The sequence below is a fragment of the Hetaerina americana genome, unplaced genomic scaffold (genome assembly GCF_022747635.1).
Source record: "Hetaerina americana unplaced genomic scaffold, ioHetAmer1.1.p SCAF_8, whole genome shotgun sequence".
NCBI classification, from domain to species: domain Eukaryota; kingdom Metazoa; phylum Arthropoda; class Insecta; order Odonata; family Calopterygidae; genus Hetaerina; species Hetaerina americana.
The window spans coordinates 65,031,499-65,048,411 of record NW_027287427.1 but is presented as its reverse complement, the minus strand read 5'-3'; the positions used below and the strand labels follow the sequence as shown (position 1 = coordinate 65,048,411).

At 36.2% G+C, this 16,913-nt stretch overlaps 1 protein-coding gene across 1 annotated transcript; it reads left to right on the top strand.

The window, feature by feature from the left end:
- The first annotated feature begins 8,128 nt into the window (after positions 1-8,128).
- On the top strand, positions 8,129-16,268 carry rtv (QVR superfamily protein rtv). Its single transcript, XM_071596618.1, has 3 exons — positions 8,129-8,407; positions 15,018-15,191; positions 15,716-16,268. The coding sequence occupies exons 1-3, from the start codon at positions 8,341-8,343 to the stop codon at positions 15,919-15,921; spliced, it is 447 nt and encodes a 148-aa protein (XP_071452719.1). The 5' UTR covers positions 8,129-8,340; the 3' UTR covers positions 15,922-16,268.
- The last annotated feature ends 645 nt before the right edge of the window (positions 16,269-16,913 follow it).

Genomic DNA, 16,913 nt, shown 5'->3' with positions numbered 1-16,913 from the left:
TCCTAACTTGGCTCTAACTACCGTTGCCCCTAACTTACGCCACTTGTGTCCACGCTCAGGCACAATCGTTTTCGGAGCGCATCGTAGTTCGGTCACCTTTCTACACCACGGTGACGCCAGCGATGGAAATTAAGTAGTAACTCGCTTTTCCGCCAGATCGCAGCACGACATAAACTGATCAAACAAGACTCATGCGTAGGCGCCGGGATTGCGGCCGTCAATCGAACGAAGTTAGAATATTTTCTTCAATGATGGAATCAATCAGAGTAAGGACAGATGGAAATTAAGACCTCGAAGGAATTGCCATGCTATGAACGTCACGAGTGAAATTGAGCCTCTGAATCTCTAAATTCCGCATGATATTATTATGAAATAAATTCCACATCATCGCAAACTCTTAATTGTGTGCTTACCTAGAGGATTAGAAGGAATGGATTTAGTACTGAGGTATATTATATTAATTAGCTTATTGGTCAATAAATTTTATTCCAGCCATATAACGAACTCATCAGATTGCAAGGCAAAATAGCTGTCAGATAGATGACATCGACAGCATACTTGTGAGCCTCAAATTTGCCTCTTGTTTCACAGAATCATGAACCCGGTAATTATATGGATAATCTGAATAAATTACCGAGGTGACCCATAATCCTTTCGAATATAGCGATTTAATTGCTGAATAGATGTATTTTCCCAAGTTTCCTAAGATTGTCCCAATTCATAAAGGACAAATCTATTCCAGGAGGCACACTTACGCTAATGGATTTGCTAAATGTTTTTTTTCATTCCTCGGACATTTAACTGTCACTGTTTTTTAAAATTATATTGAAAACTTTACATTATTGTTTTAGGCCTGTCAACATGTGCTTTCATATCAACGTATGAGATTTTACTAGAGCTATGGTACATGTTCAAATGAATCGATGCTTGGATCGGGAAATTAGTTCCAGGTTCTAGAAAGGGCGGCAAAAACACTGCCAATAGGAAACCTGTTAGCCGTAGAACCCACTCACAGCTGTGCCTAACGCTTCTTACTTCCCAGTTTTTAAATCACAGCATTGCCGTAAAAAAGAGTTTCAAATTGCTCAAATCCACAGTTTTTTTCAAGTTAAATATACATTACACTACTTTCATGAAATAAAAATAAATAATTCATAAAATGTTCGAAGATACCTACAATCATATTACTGTGGAAACTAAAGCCATCTTACTTTTCCAAAAGATGATTTTTTTACCATGGATGCCATTCATAAAAATTTAGTATTTATTACGCCGCCAAAATTAAAATGTTTTGTTTATGGAGAGGAGTTGACCCTAAGTGTCAACTTCACATTCTGAGTTAGGTTTTAAGGATTTAAAATTGGGCGAGTTATGAAGGCTGCGTACAAGTCTCGAGATCGCCGTCACCGACCAAATTACCGCATTTCCTTCAGGTCTCAAATATCCGAAATTAAATGACTGAAAACAGATAAAATGATTTCTAACTCGAAATAAACAGTGAATATAGATATTATGACAGGGAAGGCATGATACTATAAAATTCTCATGCCTAACTCATCCCTTGAATGTTTATTTTTCGGTGAAGTATTATTGTAATGCATTAAATGCGGGTAAAAAAATTTCCCTCAAACTGAGAACTGAGGCTCGTCATAGGTGAGATAACTTGGCCATATATTTTTATTTAGTTTTTGCAGACACTCAATGGAAGCTTCACTCATATATTTAACAAAAGTAAAACGTATCTGTGAGCATGAAATTAAACATTTAGTGAAATTCTTACTTTTACGCTGAATTGCGTTGCAATTACTCAATGGCATTTAAATTCAGATAATAGCGATAAATAAACGTGGTTTTATTATAAACTCTCAATATTTCCTATTGTTTCAGGCTTCACTTCGTGGAAGTAATTGATATCCATTATTAAAATAGAAAGAAAGACTCGTACTTTTCCACAGATTTTATTATACGGTACAATAAATAGTACCGTATAATAAAATCTGTGGAAAAGTACGAGTCTTTCTTTCTATTTTAATAATGGATCTCAATATTTGTAATTGAACTAAAATAAAGGTACTATTTTCAAATAGGATGAACTCATAGACATGGCCATAAAAAATAATTTGTATGCAATTGAGGGACAATATAAACGAATCACATTTTCGTGCAAAAAGTTTAAACTGGTGCAAAAATTAATAATAATACTATAAGACTACATTTTATTTAGTTAATCCCAACAAATTCTAATGGTGGAATGTTCTAAAGCGTTATATAATAATCTTAACCACTTTCATTAATTCACTAATATCCAGCAGAATTGTTTAAACAATGCTCATAAATTATCAAAATACTTCATTACATAATATAGCTTCACCCTTTAAACGCCCTCGTGGAACGCGTATTTTGCATTTCATACACGATAAGCAAACGTGCAGAATTTCATAAGAATACGAATGTTGGATATTTCAGCAATCTACTTCATTCAGATTTGGAAGTAAGGGCCGTATAAAATATCGAATACAAATTCTAAAATAAAGACAATTTGACCAAAATTACCGAATTTGCTGCATAGAAAGCGGTCAAACGGTAACATTTTTGAGTCATCACATTTTAGATCAATATGACTTGATAATAATATGTCTTGTTGTTTTATCTTCTAATGTGATCATACCACTCTAGCAATGCGGCTGAATACGTCCAATGAACATTAATTTACTTATATTACAATTTACATTAATTCGAAATTGTATTGCTCATTCAAATTAAGAGTATATAACATTTTACCAATATAAGCAACATATAATTGAAAAAGATTGTAGGCGTCATAAGATTGGATCCATTTTGCTTTGGAGGTGGCTGGTTTATTTTAGAAGGGGAGTGGGATTAGTGAGTCTAGATTTCAGTGAGCACCTCTGCTTTAAGAAATCGGTAGTCTTCGTGAACTACTCATAGTACCATCCCCATAGGATGAAAAATTTCGAAACAATATTTGCGGGTGATAAACTTGAAGATTCAGACAAATAAACAACATTTATCGCGTTTGTATTGCTTCCGGTGCCTGAGGCTAATTTTAACTGTCCTATATAAGTTCGAGAGAAAAAAAAGATACAGGGACTTTTACAAGAAAATTAAGACAGAAATCCAATGTTCCTCAGAGACAATTTTCATCCAATTAATATAATGAAAACTCTGTATTCACGCTACTGCACCAGGAAAGTAATTTTTCTGACGGATTACTAGAATTTAAATACTCAAGGCACAGAGAATGGTTGCTCATCGCTGGCTTACTTTTAAGAATCCTCAAAATGTCAATATTTTCAAGGCAACTTGTTCTTATACCTTTCCCATAAATTTCAAATATTAGATTTCAAAACAATGCCTATCAGGTAGAAGATTCAAGTTTTCAGATATACTATATTTAATCGCACGTCAATATAACTTCCAGTTTTTGTGATGTTCAGTGCACATTGTTAAAAATAGAAACGAAAAGGAATTTAGTGCAAGCATATCTAAAAAGTGGAACATTTCCCGTACCGATGACTGTTACTTATATGTATTATCAGCTGTGGCTGTTGTGCTGGTGAATCAGGTGCTTTCATGTAATGTAATACACATTGCAAAATTGTATACCCTGATTAGTGTTTTCCTTTACTTGACATCAACGCTGTTCGCTCAAATGTGACGATTCAAGGCGTGGAGCCATGGTAGGTTACTGACCTTCCAGCAGGTTGTCTTTTTCGCCCTCGGCCGGGCATCATGAAACTGGTCTCTTAAATTCCTCACGTATCCAATTCTTGTTTGAGATATCAAGTAAATGTATTTATTTTGCAATGATCCTCGACAGTCTACAGGAAAATAAATTAATTGTACAGAATATGTATGTGACTAATGCAATAAGGAAGGGAATAAAGAGCCGAGAAAATTTTTGATGAGAGAAAACTAAGCAAAAACATAAATTAAAATAATTAATTAACATTATGAAGACGGGGGCCAATCTAGGATGGACGTAGTTACGTGTACAGATGTATATCCCTGAATTAATGAGCGAACCAGAAGTCACACTAGACAATAGAACCCAGCCATTGTGGAGTCCGTTTGTTAAAGTTACGACTCAATTTATATTTTCTGAAAATAGCCTCGAATTGAAAATAAATCTTTCACAATTCATGGACTGTGTGATGTGGGCTATTAACAAGAACTGCGCCTTTTAATGCCACCATTCTACTCGGAATGTACAAATTAAAAATTCTATGAATTGAATTTTAGTTTTGAGAACCAGGTCCCACGTTAATTTTAATGGGCAATAGATGAGTGTTCGTTCACGTTCCTTTCGCTATGACACCGCAGTTATTTTAAAAAACTGAGTCGGAAAATTGTAATGCTTGGCGTTTATGGAATTGAAGTGTAGCAGGAAATACATATATCGATAAAAGAGTGTCAAGTTGCTACCGGGAAATTTCTATTGCACTTTTCTTCCATAGGTATATTATTATCATTGCTGGGGAGATATGCTGGAGCGACTCAGTCGGCGAGGAGTCGGCCAACCCACCGCCCCACGGCGTCGACTCCCTCGATACAGCGGCGTACGAACACAGAGAGCAGGATGGTGTGAGGCCGGTCAACTGTTTACATTAAATATGTTGAATATAATCAGTTATCTCCTGCCCCCTTGAGGATTACAGCCACAGAGTCCACACCCTATTAGTGGCTCGCTCCCGTTGTTTCATCCTCTTATATCTCTCGGGTGGAAGGTCCACTAGGTGACGTCGCGGGTACTCACACAGTCCCCAACCAAAGTACAGAGGTCACATCACTTAGAGAGAAAAGGCTGTTTACGAAGAGATCCACACTAAAATCCTCCCCTCTCCAAGATCACCCGTAAACCACGCGACAAATGTTTGTACTTCCTCGATTTCCTCTGTCCAGAGTCGGCGTGCCGCTAACTAGGATTCGGACGCTGGCGAGAGGAAGCAGGAAGCATTTTTCGCGATTTTTACTTGTTAAAATTGTAAGCGCACATACAATTTCCTGGGAAAAAAGGATACTTAAAGGATTGCTCTCCCTATCACGAGATTTCATGGGTCGCTAGTAGAGTATTTCTTAAGTAGCTAATGTATTCTTTTATTCGTGCAATCATATCTCCGGCATTAAGAGTACACATGTGAATATTAATTCAACCAAATAAAATGGCGAGAAATCAAAATTTGTGACAGGGGTGTTACCAACATCGAATTAATAAACTTCTAAAGAGGAGGTAGACATATGATATAAGTACAAGGTCTGTATAAAAAGTATCGGTAACAATTTTTTTCCTAGCTTGCGCGTGAAGTGGTATATTCAGACCGTCGGTTCAGTGTGCGCATGATGGAAGATCATATTGGCATAGATAAGATGACAGTGCACACAATTATCACTGAATTTTTGGCGATGCGAAATATCTGCGCTTAACTCGTCCCGAAGGTCTTGGACGATCAAGAGCAAAGTCGAGTGCCTGCTTGCGAAGACCTGCAACGGCATCGAGACGATTCCCCAGTCCCCTTACAGTCCCGAATTGGCACCATCTTCTAAAAATGAAATCCTGTCTCAAAAGGCACCACCATTGCACCCTAAGTGGCTTAAAAGAAGCTTGCACGCGTACCCTAAAGGACCTTCCGGAATCCGCCTACCAGGGATCCTTCAAGTCGTGGAAAACCCACTGGCAAAAGTATGTGTCTACGCTCAAGGGATGAATTTTGAAGAATTTTAAGGTATCGTAACAATTTCTAAAATGAATATATTTTTCGACACTTTTCCCGATACTTTTTATACAAACCATGTATGAGCTGAAATCTTTTCTCTTACAAAGAAAGTTGATAATCGCGTTAAATTTTAAACAAATGGCTCTTATGCTGAGAACACAACGTACCCTGCAGTAGGTAATTTTATGTTCGGGGATGTGTTCGTATTAAAAAGTAGAGTAGGGTATGTACCATTCATTTTGAATTTTATTAAAGCCAAAAATATTCCCTCAGGGTGTGCCATGGCTCCCATTTTTCCGGCCATGAGAATGAGAGAGCGAGATCATGGCATTTGCTACCGTGTACGTGAGGTTGAGAACTGTAGCAGTTCCTAAGCCTTGGAGCCTTCATTTTTCGGTAGGCTACAATCAAAATATAGACAAGTTAAGTTTAACAGAAGGTGACTGGAAAGGATGCTCCCGCTTTTATTCATGCCAAAAAATTTGTATATATGTAACAACAAGCGTTGGTTACATTCTCTCCTCGGAAGCGCACCAAGTTTTTAATCGGTGGTCCACGCAGTAGTTTCATGTAATATTGTGACCCCGAGCATTAAAACCCATATGCTTTCACTTTTCAGAATTCCTCCGCCACAACATCTACCTCGGCGTCATCATGGGAATTTGCCTTGTCGTCTATTGTTCCGGTCTTGCGGTCGCGTACAGCCAAAAACATCGCTTCAAACCATCCGGATACAACAAGGTTAACACGACGGAGGAAGGAGGGATGGATAGGGGATTTTGAAGAGCTCGAAGAACAACAAATGTATAAAGAGGAAGTCCTGGCGTTATGCATGTAAGGCATGTTCGGTCACAGGTGCCCAAGAGTAGAGATTCGAAAGAAAAAATAATCCTCCAAAGGGGAAGGGAGAGGTAGTAGCAATATTGAATTTGAAAGATGGCGGCTTCCATTTATTCCGGTTTTTTTATAGCAGGTAAGAGGGAAACTGGCCAAGGTCATTCGCTCTTGACTCGCGTCTTGACGAAGACTGCGGTTTTCTGTGGCGTTCTATTGCTTTCCTTAAACTCGAGAGCTGTCTCATTAGGGGCAAACAACACTTCAGTTTCAGATCTTAGCCTCACTGAGTGAAAGACTATCATTCAATTAAAATAACACAATGCGGAAATATTACGTGCTAATACGGAACAAAAAATGTCTTTTGGTGAGATTGGAGAGTCTCTTATACAGAAGTACAGGCGAGGTGGGGAATTCAATTTAAGTCACCGTGACTGTTCTACCTTCGTGGTTACAGTTGAAATTCGGGAATTAGGATTTTGAGGAAGTAGTTGAAATATCAATGTATGAGTACTTCTTCCACATTTTATGATGTCATCAAGCCAATGTCAACTCATCACGGCGACCCAACAAGATGACGTCAGGATGAGAATGTCACCACGTTAGACTTAACCTTTTAAAATTTTTCTCGATTGAGTAAAGTTCCTTGATGCACAGTGCATAGGTATAACGTCATACGCTTACTTGGTAGTTATACAAAATAATCAAATACCACCATTGTCAAGAAGGTTTAACCTGAAGTAAGGAGTGGGTCTTGAAGTAGCAAAATTCTAAATAAGCTGAATGCCAAAGGAAAAGCCAGCCGGCTGGAGATTCCAACTGGTGAATTAGAAAGGATTGACAGCCTATTCACGCAACGAGGGCCTCCCAAACCGACTGCCAGGAATTTGAATAATCTATGTACATTTACTGAGCATGCTAATGAAAGACTGGTGAAAATATTGAAAAATTATTTTGGGGGTCGAAGGAAACAAAACAACTTCCACGCATCCTCAGGTTGGAACCAAGCTAACTTTTCCATTAAAACATACATTCAAGTCCAAAAATACTCTATCGCGTAACCACTAATACTATAACTATCTCTACCTGCCTATCCTTAGGAGACGAACTTTCTGTACTTCCTTTTTGTTCATATCCATTCTCTTCGATGACATTTTTGACCTTGAATTCTTTGTCTGGGTGGTTCTAAATAAAAAAACGGAAAACTGGACTGGTTGATAATGTTTGCATCTTCTACACTATTTTTGACTACCATAAGATATGAGTACGCTTAAACGGACAGAATGTCTCCATTCCCTGATCTGTGTTCTTATGATGGGACGTCTTCATCAAATTGATTGGGAAGAGGATGAAAATATTTTATTGTCGTGATGGACGTCTCTTATAGCTGGACCATAGGCTTCGTCGAAGGTCGAACGGGCGTGGTGTTTTGAGAGGTGGACGGGTGGTCTCTCTCAAAGGTGAGGGCGGTGAGAAGGGGTGTCGGGTGGGGGAGGAAGGAGGAGAAACTCCGTGGGAGACTGGAATGAGGGAATATAGCGGTACCGACGTGGCCTGGGCAAGTTTCTCGCCGAGAGTCGGGGGGGAAGCGCCGACTAAGAGTGAAGTCTCACCAACCCCAGCTGGCTTCCAGCATCAAAACATTTGTGATCGTACTCACCTGGTGGCACATATTTTGGGAAGAAAAGTTGTAAAAAGTGGCACGCTGGATACGGGCGTAGTCGCAGAGTGAAACTCGAGGTGAAACAGCGCACGTCTGGGATAAATAGCCATGGATTGGAGCTTCGTGTCTCGCATTGTGTTCCTGATAGTTATCGGCAACCTTAGCACTGGAAACGGTAAGTGAACCTAACATTACAATCGAATGTCGCTGATTACTTATACCCAAGGAGAATGTGATCATTTCAGGCAGTTTTCATTCGTGCTTTCAACGCAATGTGGCATATGACATGATGCCTGGATACTAGAGCTTGCGTATGATAATTGCGCCTTTACTACAGGCATTACTTGGAGTAATGATATTTGACTCGCACCAAATATTGCTATATGGTCGATTAAAAACGTAATGAATCGGTTGAGAGCTGAACATGTAATTTTGGACTTTCTCCATGGAAATTGGCGGTAGCACTTGTCTTGGGCAACCTTGATGTGGAAATGAGGAAACTCGACGAGCCTTTGTTTCTTAAGATTCTCGACGAGCACAATGGTGGACATCTACGCTCAGATGCAATCCCAGATATTCGTAAAATGAAAAAATATTTCTGCTCCAGATATTACCATCCGCATGCATTCGCAAAGACACTAGCATCATAGAGACTATCAAAATCCTAAATTAGTTAAAAAATCACAATGATGTTACTTTATTAAAAATGCCCGAAAAGAAAAGTTACAAAAAATGTCATGAGTAAAATCAATTAGTTTGTAAATTATGACTTATCATACGGATTTTGTATACGGATATAACGGGGCGAAAAAAAGGTTGTTGCTTTTATTTTGTCAGTACCATGGTTACTGGAACGTACGCTAAAACAATATCTATTACTTAAATCCTGAAAGATTAAGTCAATTTTACACTTAACACATTATTTTTCACAATTTAATATTATTAAAAACCTGAAAAATAAGTTTCTATAGAAAAAATTACACAGGAGCCAATTGGAAGTCATTAATAACGTGAAGCAGTTGATGAAATAATTTTAGCTGTCAAAAAATTGAATTTGTTCCATATAATGCACGTTCCTTGTGATTTTTATTATTAGAAAAGCATTTCAATGTCTTTGTCTCTGGACTGAGTGCTAAATATTCAAAGTACAGGAGGGGTTAAAGGATCGTTCAATATATGCATGCATAACATGCAGGGAACTCAACCGACCCCTAAAGACGGAAAAAGTTAGAGCATGTTCGTAACATTTCGACCATTGGGAATGGGGGAGAATGGAAACTTCGCTCCACCAATAACCTACACGCCATGGCCCCCGGCCCTTCGCTCCAACGGGAGCATGTCATCACCCAAACCCTCCTCCAACTGGATATGTTGAAATGCACAAAGCGTCGGGCGCGCTGAGTTCGAACTACAAGTTAATCCGGGCCGCCTCTAAGAATGAGTGAATGCAGATTCATTATGGAACACTAATACTATGTTTTTAATATTCTTCTGTTTTACGAAATGATGACTTCCCACAGACTTGCTGTCTATGCTTGAGCCCCTTTCTTCCCCAGGGTGCCATGACAGGACCCTGGGTAGAATATTGAGCATTTAAAATTCTCCAGCAAATCCTTATTATTCCTAAACTTCAATAGCGATGAAACACGTTTATAGTAACTGGATCGATGCAAATGCTGATGCAATTACTTCCCGTCGGCAAGGCACCCACCCTGTGGGAATTAAGAGAGCAGAAAATGTTTTCAGCGGAATTATGATCAACATCAGGTTGCCATTACCTGAGAATCGAACTCACTCTGAGCACTCTATCGACACAATTGCTGATTATCACGTCTCTCTGTACACTTCTTATTTAGAGTGTATTATACTGATATCAGCCCGTATTGTTGAAACCAAACGTTGTGAATATAATTTTTAAAATGTAAATGGAAACTAATAAGTTATCTCACTATCTTAACTTACTGTTATGGGTACCTAATATCCGTAATTTCTAACAAATGGTGAAAATTTTAAAACAAGAGTACAAAAACATGAACACAGTGTGATCAGAGAATAATTTATTAAAAAGGGTTATTACAAATCAGGAAAATTTTCTGCTCTGGAATGTTTCCTTTCATCTATCATAATAACTTAATTCATCGTTTAATGATCCTTGCCCCTATAATTAATACTTGAACTTTGTAAAATTCTGTTTGAATAATTTAAAAAGCAATCTATGTATTTCAAGCAATTTGTTGCAGTATATTATCTCACAAATTGGGCAAAATGTATCATGTTCTTTTTTTGAATTATGAAGTAGCTTACAATTCGTTGATAACTTTTGATATACCTTGGGGCTAATCATTTACACTTTTAGGGCCTGTTTAATACAACACTCTTTCTTCCTCTCTTCATGCCCTCCACCTAATATGTTCCTCCTTCTACCTCTCATACCTAACAGTCTCCCTTTACCTGTCTTTAACATTACCCTGCCTCTTGAAATCTGCTATCCTATCAACTTTTCCTATTCTATTCAAATTTCTTCCAGCAAATTTCCCTCTCACCCAGCCATAACAAGCACTTGAATTTGTTTTTCTTTGCAACCATCTTATTTTCTCAAATCTTCTATACGCTCACCTCTCAAAATCTCCAGTCTATACTATGCTCTTTCCTCAATAACCATTCTTCCAAAACATACAATATTGCACCCAAAATTAAACATTTCACTATTTTAAAAACATATTTCCTTTATACTTCTGTTATGCACTCCATTCACTTTTTGAATGTTCCTTAAAATATTAATAATCTGAATACAAAAGCTGCAGTTTTTCACTATTTAAAATATATTAATATTAATATATGAATATAATAAAATAAAATTTTAAACAGTGGCCAATTGCAGTTATATTTACTCAGATTATTGTTTCAATATCACCAGAATCTTCTGAATTGGTTCTTTTATATCTTGCCATTCTTCTTAATGCCCTTTCTGCTATTCTCATTTTAATCCAAAACACTTCCTAAATAATCGGTGTTTTGCCTGCTGTACTTTATATCCTCTAACTCTGATTTGTAGTCTGATCTCAACCTTTCTATTTCTTGAGGATCCCATTACCTTTGTACTCTTATGACTGAGTATGGCACTAGTTTTGTCATGTGCTGAGAAGTAATTGAAATCCATTGACTGAGTGACTAAAATAAGGCTTGATCAGCCACAAATTTCATTTAATCATTCACAACCAAATTTTTTCCCTACTTCTAGTCTTTCTTTGTCTCTTTTGCCATTTCCTTCATATAAACATTAGGGTAAAAATGCCAGACTACCTTAATTATCAGTGCAGACAGCAATACATGCGGTACTTGTCATTTCAAATCAGTATAAAAATAATACATCAAGTACGTTAACTGTAATAGAAGCAAATTTTATATTATTCCTAAGCATAACATCATTGAAAACTGGATTTTTCCATTGGCTACTCATAATCATTATTGCAACAATACATGAAGTAAATATTCATAACCCAAGGATTCAAAGTAAAAAACTATTATTAATACATCCCAAGGTTTTAACAAATAATTTTGATATGGATGATGTAACCACCCCTGATTTTGCTTTCAAAAAAACTTGCACAACTTGTGCTACACACCATAGTGCAGATATTGATATACTTTATAATAAGTTGAGCATAGTACCAGAGTATTAATATAATATCCCTAAACTGAAAATCCTTAGAGACATATATATATATATATATATATATATATATATATATATATATATATATATATATATATATATATATATATATATATATATATATATATATATATTGTAAAGGAGAGAGGTGGATTAGTTACTGTTCTCCTCATCTAATACATGTAGATGTAAGATTGATTCCCTTAAAAAGATATTACAAAAACCAGCTAAGAATTATGAGGACATTCCAGGCATGGCAGAGTCTATTTGATGGTTCTTTGAGCATTGAACAGGACTGAGCAAATTTTTAAGCTTGCAAGCTGGTGATGATGCAATTTCCTCAACCCATTTCAGAACAAGTACATGTAAACCATGTATTTATCCCAATTCTGTCATTAATGATTTGGATAGAAAACTATTGAACCACAATGGCCAATTCTTAGTACTCACTTCCCTCTTTAAATGCAATCGAAATCATGGAAAAGGGCCACTTGATTACAAAATTCATTTAAACTTTTACAGTTTTGACCCCTTTTAGCACTTTTTCTATAATTCTGGTAGGTCTAATTTTAAATATATGACAAACCCACACTTTAGTCAAGGCTTGATTGCTAACTTAATTGAATAATTTTGCTGTGCTTAGTTTGATCTTGGAGAATAAAAAGCAAAGGGTGATCCAACATTAATTCAAGGTGAAATTGAGGGAAAATTGAATTTTGTCATCAATCCATCATAACACACAGAATAGTAGCAAAGTTTATGTAATTTGTAGTGACAGACTGGAGAACCTTGATTTAAAATGTATGGGACACTTTGATTTGAAATGAGAATTTGGCAATCACCAGCAAAACCCAAGTTGCTATTTTCTTCACACAACAATCTTCAGGGTAGCACAGGGGAAGGTAATTGTCCTTTTCTTTCATAATGCATGAATTTTGTAAGTCGTGTCTTAGCACCAAGTTATCTCCACATTAGCCAACCAAACCAGCCTTCAGGTTGATCACTCTGGTCAACTATTATACATTCTGGGTAGTGTGCCATCCTAATGCAGTATAAAGTTCCTCATGTTTAATTGATTTATAGAACTTTCCATTTAGCCACCTTTGCCTAATAGATCAAAGATTAGGAGTCATAAATGACATTCCTTGCACTGCCTCCACCTCATTAAAGAAGTTTGAAGACTATTGATTGCAGAAAGTTTACTAAGTGAAGGTTATATAGTGGAGAAAGTATAAGAATAGCTATAGAGGGATTGTGTAATATGAGATGGAAGGACAGCAACAACTATTTGAGCAACAATAATGAGTAATTATTAACAGATGATAAGATAGTCATATTTTAATAGCTACACATGAATACCTACCAAGTAAAATTGGCAAGGTTGTAGAAAATACTTAGCAGGTGAATGATAACAGATTATCAGTTGAAAACGTTTCAAAAATCTAGCTATCTTCCAGGTGAACACAAAGACAGCAAATCATAAAGATTAACAGGTAGGTAGTGTATATGATAACTAGAGGAAATAACTGGATCCCACTAAGAAAATACATTGGGCCATTCTTAAAAGATAAAAGTAAACAAATTAGTCCTTTAAAATGGCTTTAAACACAAAAGGTTGTGGTAGGCAGAGTGATAGATTGAAGATATGTAGGATGTGTAGTAACTCCTCCAGCCTTCATTTAGTGGAATGCTTACATGGTACGAATAATGAAAATATAATAAAAACAAAGCTTTGTAATGTTCCGCACTATTTTATTGACCTGACTGTGGTTCCATTGTCATAACATAACTGTTAAAAGTAGCCAAATAAAAGCAGTACCTCGAAGACATAATAATAAATGGAGTCTGAACCTTAGAGAGTGAATGTGGAGAGAGATGGGATTTGAGGGTGTATGTACCTATGTAATATATAATAGTGAGGGACCCATGAGTGACTCAGGTTGGGAAAGCATTTCACAAAAGAGAGAAAATATGATCATAAACATGGTTCAATCACTACCTACAAAGCATAAACTACGCAATAGTTTGAAGGGTGAGGATAGAACTCACCTAGAACTGGCATGTGAATCGCACATCACAGTGCTGTGTATGTCTGTCTGTGCATCAGGCCAGCAAGCTGAAGGTACATGCTTTGGTTCCTAGCCCAGGAAACATTATTCAACATGGAATCGAAATCCTTCCAATTTTCCCCCTAACCTTGTGATTGTCCATATTGTGTATGCATACCTGATATAAAACAATCAGCCCAGCATGTAGAGTGGTCTGGGCTACTATCTGCAGAGCTGGATTCAATTCCAAGTGATATCTCTGGGTACCATCAGTTTCATTCAAACTGTATGATTTTTCCAGTACTATATCTCCCTGGGAAACCACAGGTGGTAAGAGGAAAGGTCCTGGAGCCCCTACCTTGTTAATTTTTGAATTTCATATGCCTTATAAGTCTAACCTTGCCCAGGGAACCAAAGTTTGGGTCGATTACTGAAATTATTTTATACCTGTATGAAATAATTAACTTTAAATATATATCCATTGAACAGAGTGCTTTATTCTTCGAAATTATATTTTTTGGTACTTCTTGTCTCATCCCATGACCTGATAACAGAAAAGTGTTTTCTACCTGAGATTACAATTGAATCCATTTCTCACAGCCTTGTAATGAATACAACCAATATATTTTAATATTAAACATTTTGTTTGAATTTCATGCACACATAAACACCACTTATATTAATATAACTGCTTTAATGCTGCAAAATTCTGATCACATCTCCTATGTTCAACCAGAAAGGGAAGTTGTATTCAACAGACATATTACATTCGATTGGGTTAGAGGCTGCATTTGAAATATTTCAATCACAATATTTAAGTATGAAGGCCTTCTTTATTATATGGGTCCTATTCCTTAATAGAATGACAAAATGTCCGTGTATTCACATTAAATGGGATTCTAAATAAATGTGAGTCCATACAAAATGATTGTACCTTTGAATCAATATTTCAGTTACAATGGATATCTGGAAAACATTATTTAAAATTCAAAAGCAATATATAAATGATGAAAACTATAATTTTGGTTTAATGTTCATTGTTCTTTGCCCATCTCTCTTAGGGTTGGTTCGTAAATGTTTTGCTTGCCGTTCGCGGGGTGATTTGGGGACATGCAGAGATCCATTCACATACAATGCAACATCTGTTGATGATTCTCATGGTGTACAAGCAGTTCCTTGTGCCTCAGGGTGGTGTGGAAAGTTCTTAGAAGGGGGTACAAGCTTTAAGGATGATGGTGAGTTTATTGTAATATAAGTATTATATACATTTCTCCCTCCTTACAAACCTGTCTGCCTTCTTTTCCCAATTACTTCTGCTACAAAACTGTTAATTTCATATATGTTGTCCAAAGTGCCATATTAAATACATATAATTACAAGTAATACACATGCATATGATAACAATTTAATACAAATATTGCATATTTATTAATGCTGCATAATGCAAATGATTATTAGTGAGCTACTTTTCATTTAAAACTATATTTCAATAAATTGTACATAAAGATATAATAATAATTGTTTTGGATTTAATTTTACATGAGCAATATATAACTAGCCAATTAGTTTAGTTTGTCTTTGCTGAATGACATAACTTTTTTTGAAAAAGCACCACTGTAAGGGTTGACTGATGCCTTTCAGTTATTTCAGAGAAAATTTTTCAAATATGTAATACTTTCAGTGTCATTATGATGTAATATGTATTCAGTGCAGTATCATTAAGATTCTGGATTTCCCTAATTATCATCTCTTCCAACAGACTATGGAATAGCAACTCAAAGGCTTTGCCTTCAGCGTGGTCCTTCTGATAGTGAAGAAAGGTGTGCCTACACAAAATGGAATCACAAGGAAGTGTTCATGTGCTTCTGCTTGGGTGACCTGTGTAACGCTTCATCAAGACTATCCAACCCTCTTTTAGGCTTAATATCCACCCTCTTATTTAGATTCCTGTTTGGATGGCAGTAAAATCAATTTCAAGTCAATTCATGATTTCAAATCTAAAAACAAAATTCCTCTTTGCAAAGATGCCAGTGACATGCATTAAAATGTGAAAAATGAAACAACCATGCATAACATCAACTATGGCAGACATTATGGAACATTTTTTTGTTTTTCTGTGATATCAAAAAGAGAAACTAAAAATTTGAAATAATGTTTAAATATGGCAAATATTTCTGACATTTTTTTCAGGAATATGCATAAATATTTCTAAGGCATTGAACACATGTGACATATACTTCTGTGATATCCTTTGTCTTCATGTATGTTTTATTTGTAAATATGTTTTATATAAAATTAAATAAAGTTTAAGCCTGGTTAACAGAAACTAATTTTTACCTAAAAAATTCACTCATTCTCCACAATATATGTAAACACAATTAGCTTTCCCTTCTTAAAATTATTTATAAAATGCAAACTTGTTTAGACCATTGAACTTTAAGTTTCTAATGAAAAGTTATATCAGTAGTAAATGTTAAAGTAGTCTGGGAAGGGCTTGAGCTGGGAATAAAAGTGGACAGAAGAACAGAAGGTCAGTTAGGTTTGCAATTGATCAATCAATATTGAAAGAGCCAAAGGATTGGATTTATTATTGAATATTTTATAGGGATAATGCAAAATGCATGGGATGAAAATTAATCAAAAGAAAACATGGAAAATGAGCCTTTTGAGAATTATCAGAGCAAGTATTTTTGAAGCAAGTCATTAAGTTCAATCTCTTATCAATCTTCCAATGTTCACTAAGTCCTCTGGTAGATTTCCATTATGGTAGCTATATTTGATTGTTCTAAAGTAAATCTTTTGCTTTGACCCCAAGCACCTTTATTATTTCAACATTTTGTCAACTCCTGGTGCGTTCTTGTTCTTTACATCTCTCATGGTTTTGTTGATTTCTCCTCTCAGTATTTCCAGCCCATGTTCATCCCCTTTTATCAACATTTCTCATTTAATTAAGTCAC